The following is an 18,012-nucleotide window of genomic DNA, read 5'->3' on the forward strand; positions in this document are numbered from 1 at the left end:
TTCAAGCTTCCACAAAGTAAGTACTTCTATCCTAGAGTCTTTTAAATCTTGCTATACATCTTAATATCAAGGAAATGTCCCTAGAACACCAAGAACAAGGTGTTCACGGTTCAAGAAGCTCTTGAACCGTAAACACCAATTTATGGTGCAAAGTGGTGCCTTAGGGTGCCTAGATGTTTTACAATGCCTTAGGGACTTGTCTAGATCCATCCTTGATGAGTTTATCACACAAAAGCACAAAAATATCACATTTATATGTGTATACGGTTTGGGGATCTCCCAAAACCGTAAACACCCCAAAAAGTGTATAAATGTCCCATATTTACTCCTTACGCCTAGAATCTAACCTAGACTATTACCTTGATGAGCTAAGGACTTGAAAAGCCCCAAATACCAAAAACCTTATGGGTTTAGGGTAGTAAACCCAAAGTAAAATGGTTTAGGGACCGTAAACTCCAATTAGGAGTGAAATGGTGCCCTAGTACCTTCCATAGTCACATACATCAAGTAGAAAAGCTTCTAGGGACTCTTTAAGCTTCAAACAACAAATGATCACAAAGGGGGTGAGTTTACGACCATAAACCCAAAGGTTTACAACCATAAACCCTTTTTCTAGTGACCATAAAACCGTAAACTCCCTAAAGGAGTGTTCCTTGAACCCCAAGCACACTAGCCTATCCCTACAACACTTAGATGCAATCCTTGGGACTTATAACACTTGTATAAGGTGTTTAGCATGTCCTACGGTGTCTTGACTTTGTTTATTAGTTGGTTAAACACTAATTGGATACATATATGTGATATTATATGTTAACTAGGATCATAGAGTGTGTTCAAGACTTCACTTGACACCTAGCAATCCTACACCTTCAGTTCATCCGTACCACTCACTACAGGTGAGTTCATACCCCTTAATCAATGGTTTAAATGTTTTCAATTCTTTTATAGGGTGGGAATACAAGTTAAATACTTATAGTTATTACATCAATCACATGTGATTAATAACTACAAAACCAGTGGTTTTCTTACTGTTCAAACTGTTTATCAAACTGTTTTGCTTCAAAATGCTTTACAAACTCTTTTACTTATCAAATACTTTTACTTAAACTCTTTAATACTTATATATTTTCAAATGCATATCTATGTATGTGTAGTTATATAAGCAATGTTTAAAAGACTTAGGAAGGCCAGCTCACTTTAATTCCTTTTCCTTGTTTGGATGTGGCTTTAGGGCATCGGTTATCCGTTCGAAGGTTGTTTAAATATTAGTTGTATATCATGTATACATACATAGTCATAAAAGTTCCTTCAATGAGTTCTATACCTTTGGGTAGCAAGGGTACACAAACATGATCATACATTGCTAGTAAACTACTATAGGAGTAGTTTATGAAGACACTAATACTATTACTAGAACAATGAAACATACAATGAGTCAATTCATACATGAGTCAAAAGATACAATGCCCTTGGTAGAAAGGGTATACAAACATGTTAGCACTATGATGAGAAACAAACAATAGACACTATGATGAGAAACAAACAATAGACACTATGACGAGAAACAAACATACAGGCTAGACAGAGAAAGAACACACAATACAGCTAGCACAGATATACATTAACACAGTTATGTGAGCCATTAAACAGGGCATGGCACTACTTGCCATGACTGTTTTTGTATCAGAATATCCTTAATTGGGGAGCGTATGAGTTTGCGTATAGATCTATACTGGATTGACTATCCTACACCTTGCTGCTCGCTACAGTGGGACTTGCAAGTCTACAGGTGCCAAATGTCATTTCTTATGGCGTCTTACATCTTTTATTTTGATATGTATATTTTGGTGTCTATATAACTTCACAGAACACACATGTATGAAATTATATTATTAATGCAATGGATGATGTTGTTGCTTGTTTACTGTTATTCACTGTTGTGATATTATACATGACATCCTCCACCCCGAACGTTTCCGCCGTTCAGGTTTTGGGGTGTGACACATCAAGTCATTGTTATTTATTGTTCAAAACTCTTAAATGTCTTACAAAACCATTTTCATCTTCTTGATCAAAACTATGTCTATACACTTATGTTCTTATATATATGTACTGATATGATAGTTTTCATCCTTCATTCAGTTCCTACACTCTTGTGTAGCAAGGGTGTATAAACCTTCTTGGACATCAATTACTTTCCAGTAAACTATTATAGGGATAGTTTAGGGGATACAAAACATTATTCTGATTACAAGGAATTACACCAGAGTCAGTTTATTCATGAGTCTATAATAAATGCTATATGAAGAGATACACTTACATGGATACATTTACATGGATACACTTACATGGATACTTATACCTAGATACTATATGATGAGATACTATTACATATCATACATGTAGTTTAGTTCTGTCTATCCTATTACAAAAGGATACTATACGGGACTAACCATTCCGGCACCTACCTATTACCAACAGAGGTAATGAACATCTACGGATGCCTACGGTTAATACTTATACTAGGGGTACCTTTACGGGACTAACCATTCCTTTAACCTGCTGTTAGCTATAGAGGAAAATGAATAACCGACAGGTGTTCAAGGTTATTACCTTTCGGCAGTCGCGATGTCGTGTTTATCCTAATGCAAAAGGATAATACTTTTATGGCTATATTTTCCCTATTACTTTTATTTTGTGATACAACCACATAAACGACGAGGTAGACTATATATTTTTAAATAGTAGTCCTTCAGGGGAAAAACCATCTTTGCTACATTCAAAACATTCAAGTCTTGGTAGAAGACTACTTTCAAAACATTCGAGTCTTGGTAGAAGACTACTCTTATACTAATAGGAAATATGGGATTTTCTAGGGTTTTCATACTTATATCAAATGTTTCATTCAAAGATTTACATGGCATTCATAACAGCTTTCCAAAACAGGGTAATGACACTTAAATACTTATGAATTCACCAGCTTTATGCTGATAAACTCTTTCAAAATAACTTGTATTCTTAGGTCACCAGTAGACAGGTACGATGACCAGGTTTTGAGAAGACGGAGCACAGACAAGACTCGTCTTTTATTTTGATTTCATATTTTGGTGTCTTATTACTATAAAAGAAAACACATGCATTAAAACCTTACTTTTAATGCAATGGATGATGTTGTTGCTTGTTTACTACTTTACACTGTTATGATACTTCACATGACGTCCTCCACCCCTGAACATTTCCGCCGTTCTTGGTTTTGGGGTGTGACAAAACTTGTTCTAACAATTGGTATCAGAGCCAAAGTGGTTGCCTTTTGAGGCAAAACTCTGATTTTCAAAAAGCCTTCTATACCACTGAAGCTCATTTCTTAAAACAAAAAAATTATTTTCAAAACAAGGAAATATGGCACAAGCCGTATCTCTTAATGTTTACAACAGTGTTGGTGGTTCTAATAGAGCTCTAATATTGGTGGCAAACGAATATCATCTCTGGTCTTAGAGGATGGAGAGATACTTAAGGAGACTTGGAAGAGATGTATGGAGATATGTAGAAGAAGGGCCACATGTCCCTGTTCTTACACCAGTTCAATCTGACGGCGCCACAGCCAAGCTAGGAGGAGGTCAACCAGCACTGAATCGTCCCACCAAAGATGATCTCATCAAATTGGAAAATGACACTATTGTTTTTAATGAGATTTCCTGTGGAGTTGCTCCCGAAAACTTCAACATTATCATAAACTGTAAATCAGCAAAAGAGATCTGGTATGTTCTCAAGAACTTATATGAGGGTACAGAACAAGCTTAAGATAAGAAGCTCACAACCGCACTCAATGAGTTCAACAATTTCAAAGCTCATGTTGGTGAAAATTTGGAAGGCTCCTTCAAAATATTCAATATGATTGTCACTAAGTTATCTAATGTTGGCACGGTTCGAAGCAACCATGAGACAAATCTTCAATTTCTCAACGGTTTAGGAAGACACTGGACGACTACTAAGAGGATAGTCCAGGGAGATAGAAATATCCATTCTTTATCTCTTTACAATATCTATGGTGAATTGCAAGCACAAGAATCTACCATACTCAAGGATTGTGCTGACTTCAGAGGACCACATTCTCTCATAGCACAAGCACCACATACTCAATCTGACTCTCCCTCGTATGACAATTCTTCGCAGTCATACAAAGCTGACTTGGAGTATGATGATGAAGAAGAATTCCATAATGCAATTTCTCTTATTAGCCAACAATTCAACCGGCTACCACCCTCTTCTTTTTGTAAAAATCAGCAGTTCAACAAACCTCCCTTCAACCACAACTTCAATCCTCAAAACAATCATTCCCGTTTCTCCAAAGGCACTCACCCATCTCTGCAACCTCAGAACACTCAACCCAAAGAGGCACCAAAGCCCACCAATTCAACTGACTCTGGTACCTCTTCAGAAGATAAAAGTGATGTTGTAATATGTCACAAGTGCAACAAGGAGAACCACTTTTCCAAAGACTGCAAATCTAATGTGGTGAAAGATAGATCATTCTATCTTAGAATGGCTCAAGAATTGGAGGAAAGTGAGAAAGTAAGGGCATATGTAGCCCATGTGAAAAGGGACCATCAAGTTTGGTCATCGGGAGATGAGGATGAAGACATCAGCAACTTCAAGGGAAAAGTCAAGATTGGCATGTGGCAACTGTGGATGAGGATGGGTCTACAAAGCTGGAAAAGAACTACTGCTACATGGCAAAGGATGGGACTCTAAGCATCATCGCACAGGTAAAACTTATGATTCAGACTCTAAATTATAGCATGCATGACTGTCATCCCTTCATAGACAATCTTAATGACATGTGTGTTGTCGTCCTTACATACTATAACAAAGCTCTAGATGAGAAGAACATAGCATCCCAAGAAATGTTTCACGTAAGAGGACGACTGGAAAACAAAAAACTCAAAGTAGCTATGTTAGAAAAGGACTTAGTGTTAGAAAGATGCAATAATGTTGAGCGAAACACAGTTAGAAATAGCTTTGAACCAAATAGATTTAGGTCAGAGTGAAATTGTACGTTTAAATCTTTTAATAGAAAAACTCTTTAATGAAAGTGAAGCTATTGAGAACCTTGTAAATAATGGAACCGTGGACAACACATACAATTGGGGTTGGTCTAATGGGTACACTACCGCGAAGGACTCATCACCCTGATTTAACAAGGAACGTCCCTATGTCCCTCCTGACCGGGAATTTAAATTCCCATTCAATAACAAAACCTTTCTCGAAGACATCAGAGCTCACTTCGATAGACTTCATAATCTGAGTAATAATTGTGCGATGAATTTTCGGGTCACTCAAGTTATCAAACTCCTATATGTGACACAATTTATCCCAATTCTCGACATCATCAGTTGTTGATGAGAAATTTTTGTGGAAGGACCCGAAGTCTCAATGGATTTTCCAACTCTGCCCTTAGACCGCAGTGTCTCTCACTACAGTCATGAACCATAGTTTGTCCATCAGCCTAACATCAAGTGTCCCACAAAAGTTTCAACACAGACTTACACCGCGGTAGTTCAATCTTCCTTACCACAGACCATAGTCAAGAGAACTGTGACCATTCAGCCAATTCATTATGAAATACCCATAGAAAACTTTGAAGTGAGTCAATGCTCCCAAAACACTGAACCCTCTAGTTCGGATAAATCAAGTCCTCAAAGGTTTCCAGGAAACCATAGCTGAACATCAATGATTGCGGTTCTCCAAAAACCGAGGCTAAATTGGCTTTCAAAGAGGAAATTCAATCCCATGGAAAAAACTGGGAAATCTTTTCTAAAAATAAAAAACAAGTCAAATTTTCAAAATCTAAGAGTCCAGAAAAGCTTGTTTTTTCAAATTACTTTTCAAAAAATTCTTCAATCAAGAAAACACACAAAAGGGAATGTACAGTTTTTAAAACGATTTCAAAAACATCTGACACAACCCAAAAGAAAGTAAAGTCTTTTCGAAGCAATGGTTTCAAATCTATTCCTCAGATGACCCAAAATGGAAGGGGATTTTACCAAATCCAACACTTTTAAAATCACATCAAAGTTTTAAGAAATCACTTTCCAAAACACTACACGTGCTCCCACTCCTGCAAAACATACTTTTTCAAATCCCAATAGCACCACGGTGAGATCTCACTTCTCTCGGACTGGTCACATACCTACTTCTTCACCCAGACCGCTGACCAAGCAAAGTGTCAAGGTAAATGACAAAATTTTTGCACATCCTCATCTCATGTCAAATCTCGTTCTTTTCAAAAACCTCGTAAATTTTCTAAATCTCACAACACTCCATTAATTCACAAATACCCAGGACTAGGCCTAAAAGTTGACACGAAACCTGCCCCTGCAACCTCGGCTCATGCATCAATTAGAAAATCATCAATTACCCCAGGCTCCAAACTCGTTTGGGTGCCCAAATTAACCATGTAATTCTCAAGCTATGTGCAAGGAGGAACAAGAAGAAGAATGGTTAATCGACAGTGTCTGCTCCTTGCACATAACTGGAAGGTTGGAGTACCTTCGGGATTTCAGGCCAATTTGCAACGGTGGAAAATTCACATTCGGCAACAACGCGAATGGGATAATCTGAGGTTATGGTGTTCTTACAACTGAGAATTTCTCTATCCAAAAGGTCGCTTATGTGGAAGATCTTAAACACAATCTCATCAGTGTTGGCCAACTATGTAAGGCAGGCCATCGGGTTGAATTTGATAGTGAATTATGCTATGTAATGACAAGTGATAGAAGTATTTGCTTGATCAAATCCAAATCCGAAGGTACCATGTATCCTTTGGTCATTTCTCTGATCATAGGGAAACCGCAGCTATGCTTCCTATCCAAAGCAGTATCAGAAGTTAGCTGGCTATAGCATCGCAAGCTAGCTTATCTCAACTTTCGCTATATCAACAACCTGGTTACCGGTGAACTCGTTCGAGGGCTCCCCATTCTGAAATATCACGATCATACCCTCTACCCAGCCTGTGAATGTGGAAAACAGTCCAAAGCAAGTCATCCGATGGTGATTGATTCTTCAATTTCTGAAGCACTGGAACTTTTACATATTGATCTCTATGGGCCGTCTACCGTAGCCGGTCTTCATCACAAGAAATACATATTGGTTATAGTGGATGATTTTACTCGTTTCACATGGGTTTTCTTTCTGAGACTCAAGTCAAAAACACCGCAGGTGCTGATCAATTTTATCATGGAGATTGAACTGCAGATCAAGTTGCCAGTACGTCGCATCCGTAGTGATAATGGAACCAAGTTCACCAATCATTTATTAAACAATTTCTTCGTTTCAAATGGTATCGGTCACAATTTCTCAGCTCCTTACACACCGCAACAGAGTGGAGTAGTATAGCGAAGAAACCAAACTCTGGTGGAAGCAGCCAGATCTATGCTCAACTTTGCCAAACTTCCTCTTTACTTCTGGGCCGAAGCAGTGGCCACAACATGCTTTGTGCAAAGAAGCATTGTGTGTAAGCGTCTCAGCAAAACTCCATATGAAGGCCTTAACAACTGCAAACCCAATGTCTGATTCTTCTACATCTATGGGTGTAGATGTTTTGTGATCAACAACAAATATCATCTTAACAAATTTGCACCGAAGTCTGATGAAGGCATCTTTCTTAGCTACTCAACAAACAAGGTAGCCTATAGGGTTCTCATTAGACGCACGAGACTAATAGTCAAAAGCTTCGACGTCAAATTCGATGACTATTATGTCCGCAACACTGCTCCATCATTCAAAACCAAAGCAATCCTGGAAAGTGATATTCCTGCTTCTCCGGATCCATTGAACATAGTTGAAGTACACTATGATGATCTCTTTGACCCTATAGAGACTGCTAAGTTATCCGAAGTTCTTGTGTCCCCGGAAGCTCAGCAGCAACATCCCAAAGTCTCTGGCCATACTCTATCAGATAAAGTATCACTCAATACTTCCACCTCGCCGGTTGAGGGGGAAAGTTCATCTCCAGTTCAGGTGACAACCATCTACCTTCCAGTGCTTGAAGTGTAGCTCCAGTTCCTCTCCGCAGAGGATCTCATCCCTCAAATGTCTCTTTGGACTCAGATGATGAAAATATAGAGAAAATTGACACAAGAACCGACCCAAGGGTTATCACTCTCCCATCCGCAATCTAGGGGAACCTTCTCAGGTTCAAGGGGAACTCCCATCCGTAATTCAGAGGGAACCTTTTTTTATTGCTCAAGAAAATGTTGATAACGCTCCAACAGTCCAAGATAATTCTGCGGGCTGCTCTCAAGTCTAGGGGGAACGGTCGTCTTCAACTGCAGAGTCTTCTGATATTGAAGACATTCCTTCTACCGCAGCCACTGACCATCTGCAACCCCGTCTACACGTATGGAGAAAGAACCACCCATTGGGTCAAATCATAGGAAACCCATCAGCAGGCATCCAAACTCAATTTTCAAAAGATTTTATCTGATCACTGTCACTATGCAGCGTTTATGTCCTCAGTCGAGCCCCGGACGATCAAAGAAGCTTTAATGGAGCTTGACTGGATAGCAGCAATGCAAGAAGAGCAGGCAGAATTTGAAGGAAACAAGGTGTGGCAACTCAGTCCAAAGCCGCAAGGTCACACTATTGTTGGTACTAGATGGGTGTACAAGAATAAGTTAGATGAATCTGGTGCGGTCATCAGGAACAAGACAAGACTAGTTGCCAAGGGGTATAGTCAACTTGAAGGTGTTTATTATGACGAAACATATGCCCTTGTAGCGAGAATGGAGGCCATACGCATCTTCTTAGCGTATGCAGCTCACAAAAACATCATAGTACATCAAATGGATGTAAAGAGTGCCTTCCTAAATGGTGAATTAAAAGAGGAGGTTTATCTTTAACAACCTCTAGGCTTCGAATGTAATGAACTCCCAGACCACTGCTACAAGCTTGAGAAAACAGTTTATGGTCTAAAGCAAGCACCAAGGGCATGGTATGAGACTCTATCAGAGTTTCTTGTCACTTCTGGATATAAAAGAGGAGTGATTGATCCCACTTTATTTAGAAAAGAGAACGGTAATTACCTTATGCTTGTACAAATATATGTGGATGATATCATCTTCGAATCTACAGATTAGGGTATGGTGGATGGATTTGCAATGCTCATGACCAACAAATTTCAAATGAGCATGAACAGAGAGATTAACTTCTTTCTAGGAATTCAAATAAAACAGGTCCCTCAAGGGATATTCATCCATCAGGAGAAATACACCTCTGAACTGCTGAAGAAATACTCAATGGACAACTATTCCTCAGCCAAGGTTCCTATGGCCTTCGGATATAAGATATATATTGATCCTTATGAAGAATCAGTTGACCACAAAACTTATAGAGGAATAATTGGCTCGTTGATGTACCTCAATGCAAGTAGACCAGATAGTGTCTTTGCAACAAGGCGTATGCGCAAGGTACCAGGCCGATCCAAAAGTATCACATCTGACCACAGCTAAGCAAATTCTCAGATACTTAAAGGGTAGCAAAGCTCTTGGCCTCTGGTATTCCGCAGGGAATGACTTCAGCCTATAAGCATTCACTGATGTGGTTCATGTTGGATGTAGACTGGATAGAAAAAGCACCTCAGTTGGTCATCAAGGAAACAAAGTTGTGTCTCACTGTCTACCACAGAAGATGATTATGTGGCCGCAGCCAGCTATTGTTTACAAGTCTTGTGGATGAAAACACAACTTATGGACTACGGATACAGGATGTTGTGGATACCAATTTACTGTGACTCAGAGAGTGCAATAGCGATCTCCCATAATCCTATTCATCACACTAAGACGAAGCATATTGAACTATGATATCACTTCATTAAAGACCACATTCTGAAAGGTAACCTTGAACTAATTTTTGTTAACACTCATGAAGTGATTGCTGATGTATTCACAAAGGCACTAGACTCTACAAAACCCAACAGTTTCTTACAAAATGTTAGGAATGATGAATCTGAACCCACAATTCTTTTGAATTGATAGGTACTGCAGACCATACTTGGTCAACATTGCGGTCCTAGTTAATATATCTATCATACATAGTTGTAGTAGACTTTATGTACCGCAGTACATCTTATGTACCACAGTATATGTTATGTACCGCAATTCCATATGATACCTATATTTCAAAGGTCCTTATTGTTTGTTATTTCTGATTTTGTTCAAGTGTTTCTCTCAGTTTCTTCTACTGCAGTCATCTAACAATCTACTGCAAGGATGAATCCATCCATAATGATGTCTTAATCCGCAATGAGTGATCAATCCACAATCACATTGATTGAACTTTCAACTACTTCATAAATTCTTGAAACATTGTGTTCTATTTAATGATCTTTCAATAAATAAGAAAAACATTCGTTGTGTAGCACATTACCGTTTCAGTTCCTCTTTTCAAATAAACCTTTTGTTAGACCTATTTTAGGTGTGATGCCAAAATAAAACAGTTTCCCATAAAAGAAATCTTTTTCTTTAAACTATCTTTTCCAAATTCCACCTTTATTCAACGGACTATCGCCCCTCACCACACGTTCTTCAGACGTGGGACTTTGGGCCTGACATTTCATTAAATGCCACATTTTTGTAAAATAAATAAAAAAAACTTTTTGTTAATGCTTTTGTGGCTAATAATGATTTTCTTAATTAAATAAAAAGTTTTTTTTGCCTTTAACAGATTTCTTTAGGGTAAAAACAATGGTTTGAGATCTGCCCCCATATAAACCCTTTTTTCTTCCTCAAGAAAGCTTTACGCCTTCTGAACCCTCTAAGACGAACTTCATCTTCTTCACCCTCTTGCACTTCAAACTTTTTCTGCAAGTTCTTCAACTTTTACAAAACTGGTAAAATCAGGCATCTCAAGGAAACAATCGAAGGCATCTACATCTGTTCAACCAACTGGTTCCGACTCTGGTGTAAGGAACCAATCGCCTTCAATTGCATCTAGCAATTTTACGGCAGTATTTGATGATCATTCTGCTTACAATGACCCCATCCGTCTCATGATCAAGTTCATCTCCAATCATCTACTATTTTGACCATTCAACTCATTAACTGATGTTGTTCCATCTCGACATTGTTCAAATGTGTTTTTTCAGCATATTAACCCCTCAACAATCTACAAGAAGCTCACCTGAACTTGGTGGATGATTCTTTATTCATCTCGAACAAAGACAAGCTTCTCGAACAAAGACAAGCTTCTCACTGCAATCAATCTATTGGTACATCCCTCTACCAAATTCATCTCACCAAGTGTGACAGACATCATCTCTACACTTTACCAGATGGGATAATAGAAGAAGATCAAGGGCATTGACGAGTTCAAGAAGAATCAACTCCCAGCGGTATGGAAGTTCGTGTGCCATTTTGTGATCTGCAGTCTATCAAGGAGAACCGGAGGCACTGACAACATGGGCCTCAAATTACTCGAGTTAGTATGGAGCATATTCATAGGCAACGATGTCAACTACGGTCAAATCCTATGGGATGATGTTCTCCAATACATCCCTAAGGAGACTCCAAATGAAAACCCAACCGAGCTAACTTTTGCAACGTTCTGGTCTCTCTGCATCTCTGATCTTCATCATGCCGCTAAGATCAGCATGGGGAACGACATCAACTTCTTCGTCACTCGTTACCTTAAAAAGTACGCACCTTCTAAAGATCAATCTATTTTGGACCTATTAAACGCTTACCCATTCATATTTTGACTATTGTTGGACTTGAGACCAAAGAAGTCATAGATCATATAGAGGCTATGGAAGGTATTGACCCATACCTTTCTACCGCACCTCTACCCAGTTAGAACATTTTAGCCTCTACAGTACCCAATCAACTAGAGCGTTCCGCAGCTCCATCTTCTACAACTTTATGCAATCTTCCCTTAGCCAAAAGGCTCAAACAGGTGGTTAAATCCAATAAAGGCCCCCGCAGCAAGGCAAGGAAATATGCAACACCCAAAAAGGGTGAAACATCCATGAAAAGTAAAGCATCCAAGAAAGTAGAACCCTCCAAGAAATGAAAAATTAGTCATGTTGTGTGTTCAGCTGATGAATCCAATCCCATTCATGCAGTGAATATATGTGATGAGTCTGATAGTGACTCGGTACCAATTCTTGTTCTCAAGAGAAGAAAAACGAAACCCACCTCTAGCCAAATGTGTGACCGAACAGATACCGTAGTCTCTCAAAAGGCTCTGGTAGTCCTTGGGGTTGCCACAGACCCATTTGTTTCAACCCTTCATAACTACTCAGGCGCAGCAAGTGTGTCTGTTTCATCCAAACATGGAGACTCACCCCCTGCTAAATCCCAAGAGGATTTAATTGTCCCTTCTCGCCCTAAGGTCTCCAAGGCTTCTAGACTTCATTTCTTTGAGGAACATGAGTTGCGCTCCATTCTAGATCTTGTAATCCAAACACTCGATACACCTTCCCAACTGCAAGGCAATTCTTCAGCCTATGCCAGAATGGAGCCAAGGCCAAACTTGACCACGGGTCAAGGAGACCGAGGAAGCTCCGGAAATCCTACTCTACTTACATCTAATACATGTGGTTTAGGCACGGTGAGCACAAATGTGCAAGGATCCGTGAACCCGAGGGACACCTTGGTGCATTTTCAAGGAATTGACGGTAATGAGTCTGATAATTCTTGGGGACATTACAAACCAACCATTGAATCTGAAGCCAAGAAGTATGTCGCTTTATGTAGGGCATTTCAAGCAAGGAAAGATCAACAAACCAAGAAACTTCAACAAAAGCAGCAGTAAATTCTAACTAAGGCCAAGTATGGGGCTGATGCAATCAACAATGCAAACACCGAAAACACAATTCTAAAGATCCAGGATTAGGTGTCCGCAATGGCTGAGACAATCTGCAATACTCAGTCCATTCCTGGTGGTGCAGATCCATCTCAGCCCCCTCCAACTCAAACTGTTAGAGAATCACAAAATAACAAAATTGAGATTGAAGTTAATTTTGGGCCAACCTTCGGTTTTGACGACATCTACATAAATGAGGTAAACCACCCTGATCCCTCTGATGATCTCATCATTTTTTATGAAGAAGAAGAATCAAGCGGTTCTCAGCACTCAACCTCTAAGCCTAAGGAGAAGAAGAAGAAAAAAAAGAAGTTAGCCGTCTCGAGAAAAGAATTCTTGAGGTTGCAAGACAAAGTTGATTAGATCTTAGTTGCGGTGAAATCTACTCAACCGCAATCGGAGGACTTGCCTGGACCGCAGTCCCTCATTGACCGCGTTGAATGACTTAAAGCTAGAGAACACCTTGCTGCAGAGAGAATCTCTCTTAAAGTTGAAATGGGTATTCGAGCCTTAGATACCAACTGCAAAGCTGATCATCAGCAATTTTTGGCAACTGCATAGCGACTCATCTCAAAGGTATCCACAATCAAGTCCGAACTTCAATCGATAATTGCGGATCAATCAACTCAATCAAGGAAGCTTGTCGAAGAAACACATAATGTGTATGAGTCCACCATTTCAGTCCTGCAGTCAACCATCAACAACTTACGTCGTTTTTTACCATCCAACTTTCATGGCAAGGAAATTCTACAACTCACCAAGGAGATCCATAAACTACTTTTCAACACCGCAATTCCAAACAATCAACAATTTGCTGATGTACTCAAAGCTCAATTCAACGAAGTGTGTGTTAAGATTGATGATCGTCAGCAATGGCTTGAGAAATTACCAAATGCTCCTTCCTCAAAAGGGGGAAGGGAAGACCAAGACTCGAATCGCATCTCTCATCAACATTCTCATCCGCACCAACATCTAAACTCTCCTATCCAAACAAATCTTAGTCATCAGCGTCCCATCATTCAAGAAAAAGTTCTTACTCCACAACCTTCAGCGCAACCATATCCACAAAAGAAAACACTTGTTCCCTCTCCTCAAAAGAGTCCAATCCATCAGGCACCACCACAACAACAAACAATTCAAGAATCTCATCCCTCTCCCAAGCGACTGGTGACTCCCCCCCCCCCCCATTTCAAAAACTTAGCCTCTCATATGACATCTGAACACTCCTTCGACTCACCCGCAACCAAACAGAAGAAAGCTGACTGGAAATCAGCTAAATTTGTTGAGTTTATCTGGAGGGAAAACGTCTTTGACATCATAATGGATGAATCCCTCATCAACTCCTGGGTCAATCCAAACAGAAAATTACTTGATGACGATTACAAGCCTTACCTCACATATGCAGAACCCCCTCATGACAGTTATTGGGACATTCCCATCTCTCCCAATGCAAAATACTTCACAGTATTCGAATCTTTTAACCGCAATCTTTCCGATGATAAGAGGTTGCCCTTAGAATTTGAAAGACTCAACAGATTCTATGCCAAGCATGGGTCTACAGTTGAGAAAATATGGTCAAATGACAGGCCCACTGCAGTCAAGAATTTCAAGCCTCGAAAATTCATGAAAGCAGATTTCATCCAGTACACTCTCACCAAAAGAAATCAGGACTATGTCTGAACCCAAGCTGATTTTCCCTGTATGAACCCTGAGGAAGTCTTTCTGATAGCAAGGGTATTTCATAACAAGTTAGAGAAGAATCCCAAGATGAAAATTGAATTTGAAAGGGCCAGCATGTTTCTGAGAGAAACTGTTTGTGATTTCGCAAAAATTGATGCAGACATTCACATCGCACTTGCTCAGAAGTTTAACCTTCCACCTCTTGATCCAGCCCCAATGTTGACTGAAGGTTTTCAAGAAAGATCTCTTGGAGCAACAAACTTTCCAGATCTTGGAGTCATTTTCAAACGCAAAAATGATGAAATTAAATATTTCATTCCTATGACTGCCATGCATCGTCTCACTCAGAAGCAACTTGAACTAACTCAAACTACAGTTTATAAGTCAAAACACACAATTGCTGAAGTCAAGTTTGAGATTTCAAGAAAAATCACTTGGATTGGACAAGTAACAAAGTTCTGGTGGATTCTCATCAAGTTCCTAAAGCTTGAAAAATAAAGCGAAGTTGAAGAGGTCACATAGGGGGGAATTGTTGAAACATAGAAGTGACCTTCTTTAACTTAATCCAAACCACAACCTCTCCCTTATCTGCAACCAATCTCTCATCCGCAGTCAAGTACCACAACCACAGTCATCGTCATCAGCACTTAGTATTAGTCTTTTATCTTTTTTTCTAAATGTACTATCTTTTATCCAATGTGCCTTTCATGGCAACTTTAAACAAATAGGACCTTTCTAATCTTTAAGACTCTATAAAAAGGAGTTCTCTCTTTCTGAATGATTACACATCTACGCATCTTGAATCTCATATCTCTTGAAATTTATAACTTACTCTCCCATCTCCTTATTACTCTTTAAACTCTACTAAACATAATCTGAATATAACAGATCTAAATCTCTCCTTCGGAGCAAGTCAATCTTGACTTAACCACTAAGTTTGAACTCACTTACTAACATGGTCTGATTGCATTCCTTGATAAGAATCAACTTAAGTGTATACTTGATATAATACTTGTTGCAATTTATATTTTCGCATCTAATCATCTAACTATCTAACTCTAACTTTTATTATTGTTGAGCTTTATGATCCTTTAAGTTAAACTTTAAATTCCGCAATATAAACTTGTTCTAACGTTTGTTCAAGTGTGTTTCTCAAGTTTTTCTCTCAACAAAGACCATGGGAAAGTCCATGACACTTGGATGTAAGACCATGTGGGGAGTTCATGGCTTTCCTATCAAAGACCATGGGAGAGCCCATGGCACTTAAGTGTAAGGCCTTGTGGGGAGCCCATGACATCCTGGAGTAAGACCTTAGGGACGAGCCCACAGCATCCTTAATTGTTGTATGCATGGCTTATGTAGTTATATATGCAGTGTTTATAGCTAATATGTTATGTGTTATGTGGTTGTATGTGGGTTATGCTCTGGGGAACTCACTAAGAATTAGCTTACAGTTCGTGGATTTTTTTCAAGTACATCTGAGCCCAAGGGCAAGAGCAAGGTTTGATGGCGCAGCATGCACTCTCTCTCAGGAATTTTATGGGACACTATGATGTTTTGATATAAAAGTTGTAATTGATATGATTTTTGAAAACATATTATACATGGATTTTGTGATTATGAGGGAGATCCATGTATGAGGGAGATTATGGAGGAGAGGCCCATGGTATTCAGAGCCGAGATTGCTGCGGGCCAGGTCGGGACCCGAACTCCCTCGTTCCGGGAGTTGAAGGAGTGTGGAGCGCCAGAGTTTTACGGGCTCAGGGACCCCATTGTCAGCCGACGTTGGGTGGCGGATATAGAGAACGCCCAGTGCACGAGTTCTTGCCCCGATGTGGCAAAGGTGGGTTTTGCTTCATGTATGCTAAGAGACAAAGCCCGAGGCTGGTGGGGCAAGGTGACTAGTCAGGTGGGAGCAGCCGATGTGGCTGAGATGACATGTGCCGAGTTCGTTAGACAGTTTGATTTTGAGTTTGCACCACCGATTGAGGTGCAACGACTTGTGAGGGAGCTTCATGACCTTCAGCAGACCACCGAGACTATGGTGGAGATCACTGCAAAGTTTCGGGAACGAGCATTTTTTATTCCACAATATGCTACCGATGAGGACATAAGGAGGACGAGGTATCATTCCATGCTGAGGGATGATATTTGGGAGTTTGTGAGTTTCACATGGTGCAAAACCCTAAATGAGATGGTGGAGAAGGCCCATGAGCGGGAGATGGAGTTGTACATCCGCAGCACGCAGAAGCCTGAGCAGGTCCAGACAGCAGTAGGTCAGGCTAAAAAAGCCAAAGACCTCGGATTCATCTAGTTGGGGCCAGCACAGCCATGGTTGCTGTGCCAAGTGCGGTAAACTGCACAGTGGGGCTTGTCGGACGGCAGGCTTGGGATGCTATGCTTATGGCCAATCGAGCTATATGATCAGGGATTACCCCAAGAAGGGCTTGATTTGTTTTCGCTGCCACCATACCGGCCACAAGTGGGCCGATTGTCCGAGGTTGCAGGGAGGGAGTGGAGCAGTGGCGGCGCCTGCGCAAGCCACATTGAGGATCACATATGGCCTCCCTACTAAGGCCGATGTTCCAACAGTGAGGAGCTACGCATTCCACTTTACTACCGAGGAGGCTCAGGCAGAGCCAGATATTGTGGCTAGTATGTATTTACTCTTTTCTACTATATATTTATTGCATTGCTTATCTATACATTGTGCTTGTATAGGGACCTTTTTGTTCAATGGTATGTCAGCTCACGTTTTATTCGATTCGGGAGCTACCCAATCATTTGTGTCTCTTGCACTTAGCAAGAAATTTCGGGATGAGCCGGGGATTCTGGATTCCCTGTTCGCAGTGAAGATTGTAGATGACCGCACCGTGAGTGCTATGAGGGTGTATCGAGATTGTGTCATGAATGTGCTTGGAGAGAGGTTTCGTGTCAATCTATTTCCGATACTATTGCCGGGACTAAAGGTGATTGTTGGGATCGACTGGTTGGGGGCCAGCGGGGCCATGATCGATTGCGAGCGACAGTTAGTGAGGGTTCAAACCACAAGTGGGGGAGAACTGGTTATACATGGTGAGAGGGCCTCGCAGGGGCCAACTCTATGTTCGGATGCGAGAGCTAGGAGATTTTTGCAGTAGGGATGTATGGGATTTCTGGCCTATATCTCAGTTACGAGGGTTGAGACCACGACTGATGTGGGCAGTGTGCTGGTTGTACAGGAATTTCAGGATGTCTTTCCCGAAGAGTTACCAGGAGTGCCTCCAGAGAGGTAGGTGGAGTTTCGCATTGATTCGGTGTCGGATGCCGCTTCGAAAGCGAAGGCACCATACCGGTTGGCACCATCGGAGATGCAGGAGTTATCTACATAGCTTCAGGAGCTGCCAAACCGAGGGTTCATCCATCCGAGCAATTCCCTGTGAGGAGCTCGTTTCCTGTTTGTGAAAAAGAAGGATGGGTCACACAAGATGT

At 40.5% G+C, this 18,012-nt stretch overlaps 1 protein-coding gene across 1 annotated transcript; it reads left to right on the forward strand.

The window, feature by feature from the left end:
• Positions 1-16,189: 16,189 nt before the first annotated feature.
• On the forward strand, positions 16,190-17,681 carry LOC145096223 (uncharacterized). Its single transcript, XM_079033983.1, has 3 exons — positions 16,190-16,665; positions 16,970-17,196; positions 17,263-17,681. Exons 1-3 carry the CDS (start codon positions 16,190-16,192, stop codon positions 17,679-17,681), a joined length of 1,122 nt encoding a protein of 373 aa, XP_078890109.1.
• The last annotated feature ends 331 nt before the right edge of the window (positions 17,682-18,012 follow it).

Source organism: Lactuca serriola, chromosome 3 (genome assembly GCF_051521515.1).
Source record: "Lactuca serriola cultivar US96UC23 chromosome 3, Lser_US96UC23_V15, whole genome shotgun sequence".
Classification (NCBI taxonomy): domain Eukaryota; kingdom Viridiplantae; phylum Streptophyta; class Magnoliopsida; order Asterales; family Asteraceae; genus Lactuca; species Lactuca serriola.

Excerpts from the sequence above, each read along its gene's own strand:
- LOC145096223 (XM_079033983.1), top strand. The coding sequence starts at position 16,190 with ATGGAGGAGAGGCCCATGGTATTCAGAGCCGAGATTGCTGCGGGCCAG. Across the intron at positions 16,666-16,969 it reads GAGGACATAAGGAGGACGAG|GGATTACCCCAAGAAGGGCT; the intron begins GTATCATTCCAT and ends CTATATGATCAG. Across the intron at positions 17,197-17,262 it reads AGAGCCAGATATTGTGGCTA|GGACCTTTTTGTTCAATGGT; the intron begins GTATGTATTTAC and ends GTGCTTGTATAG.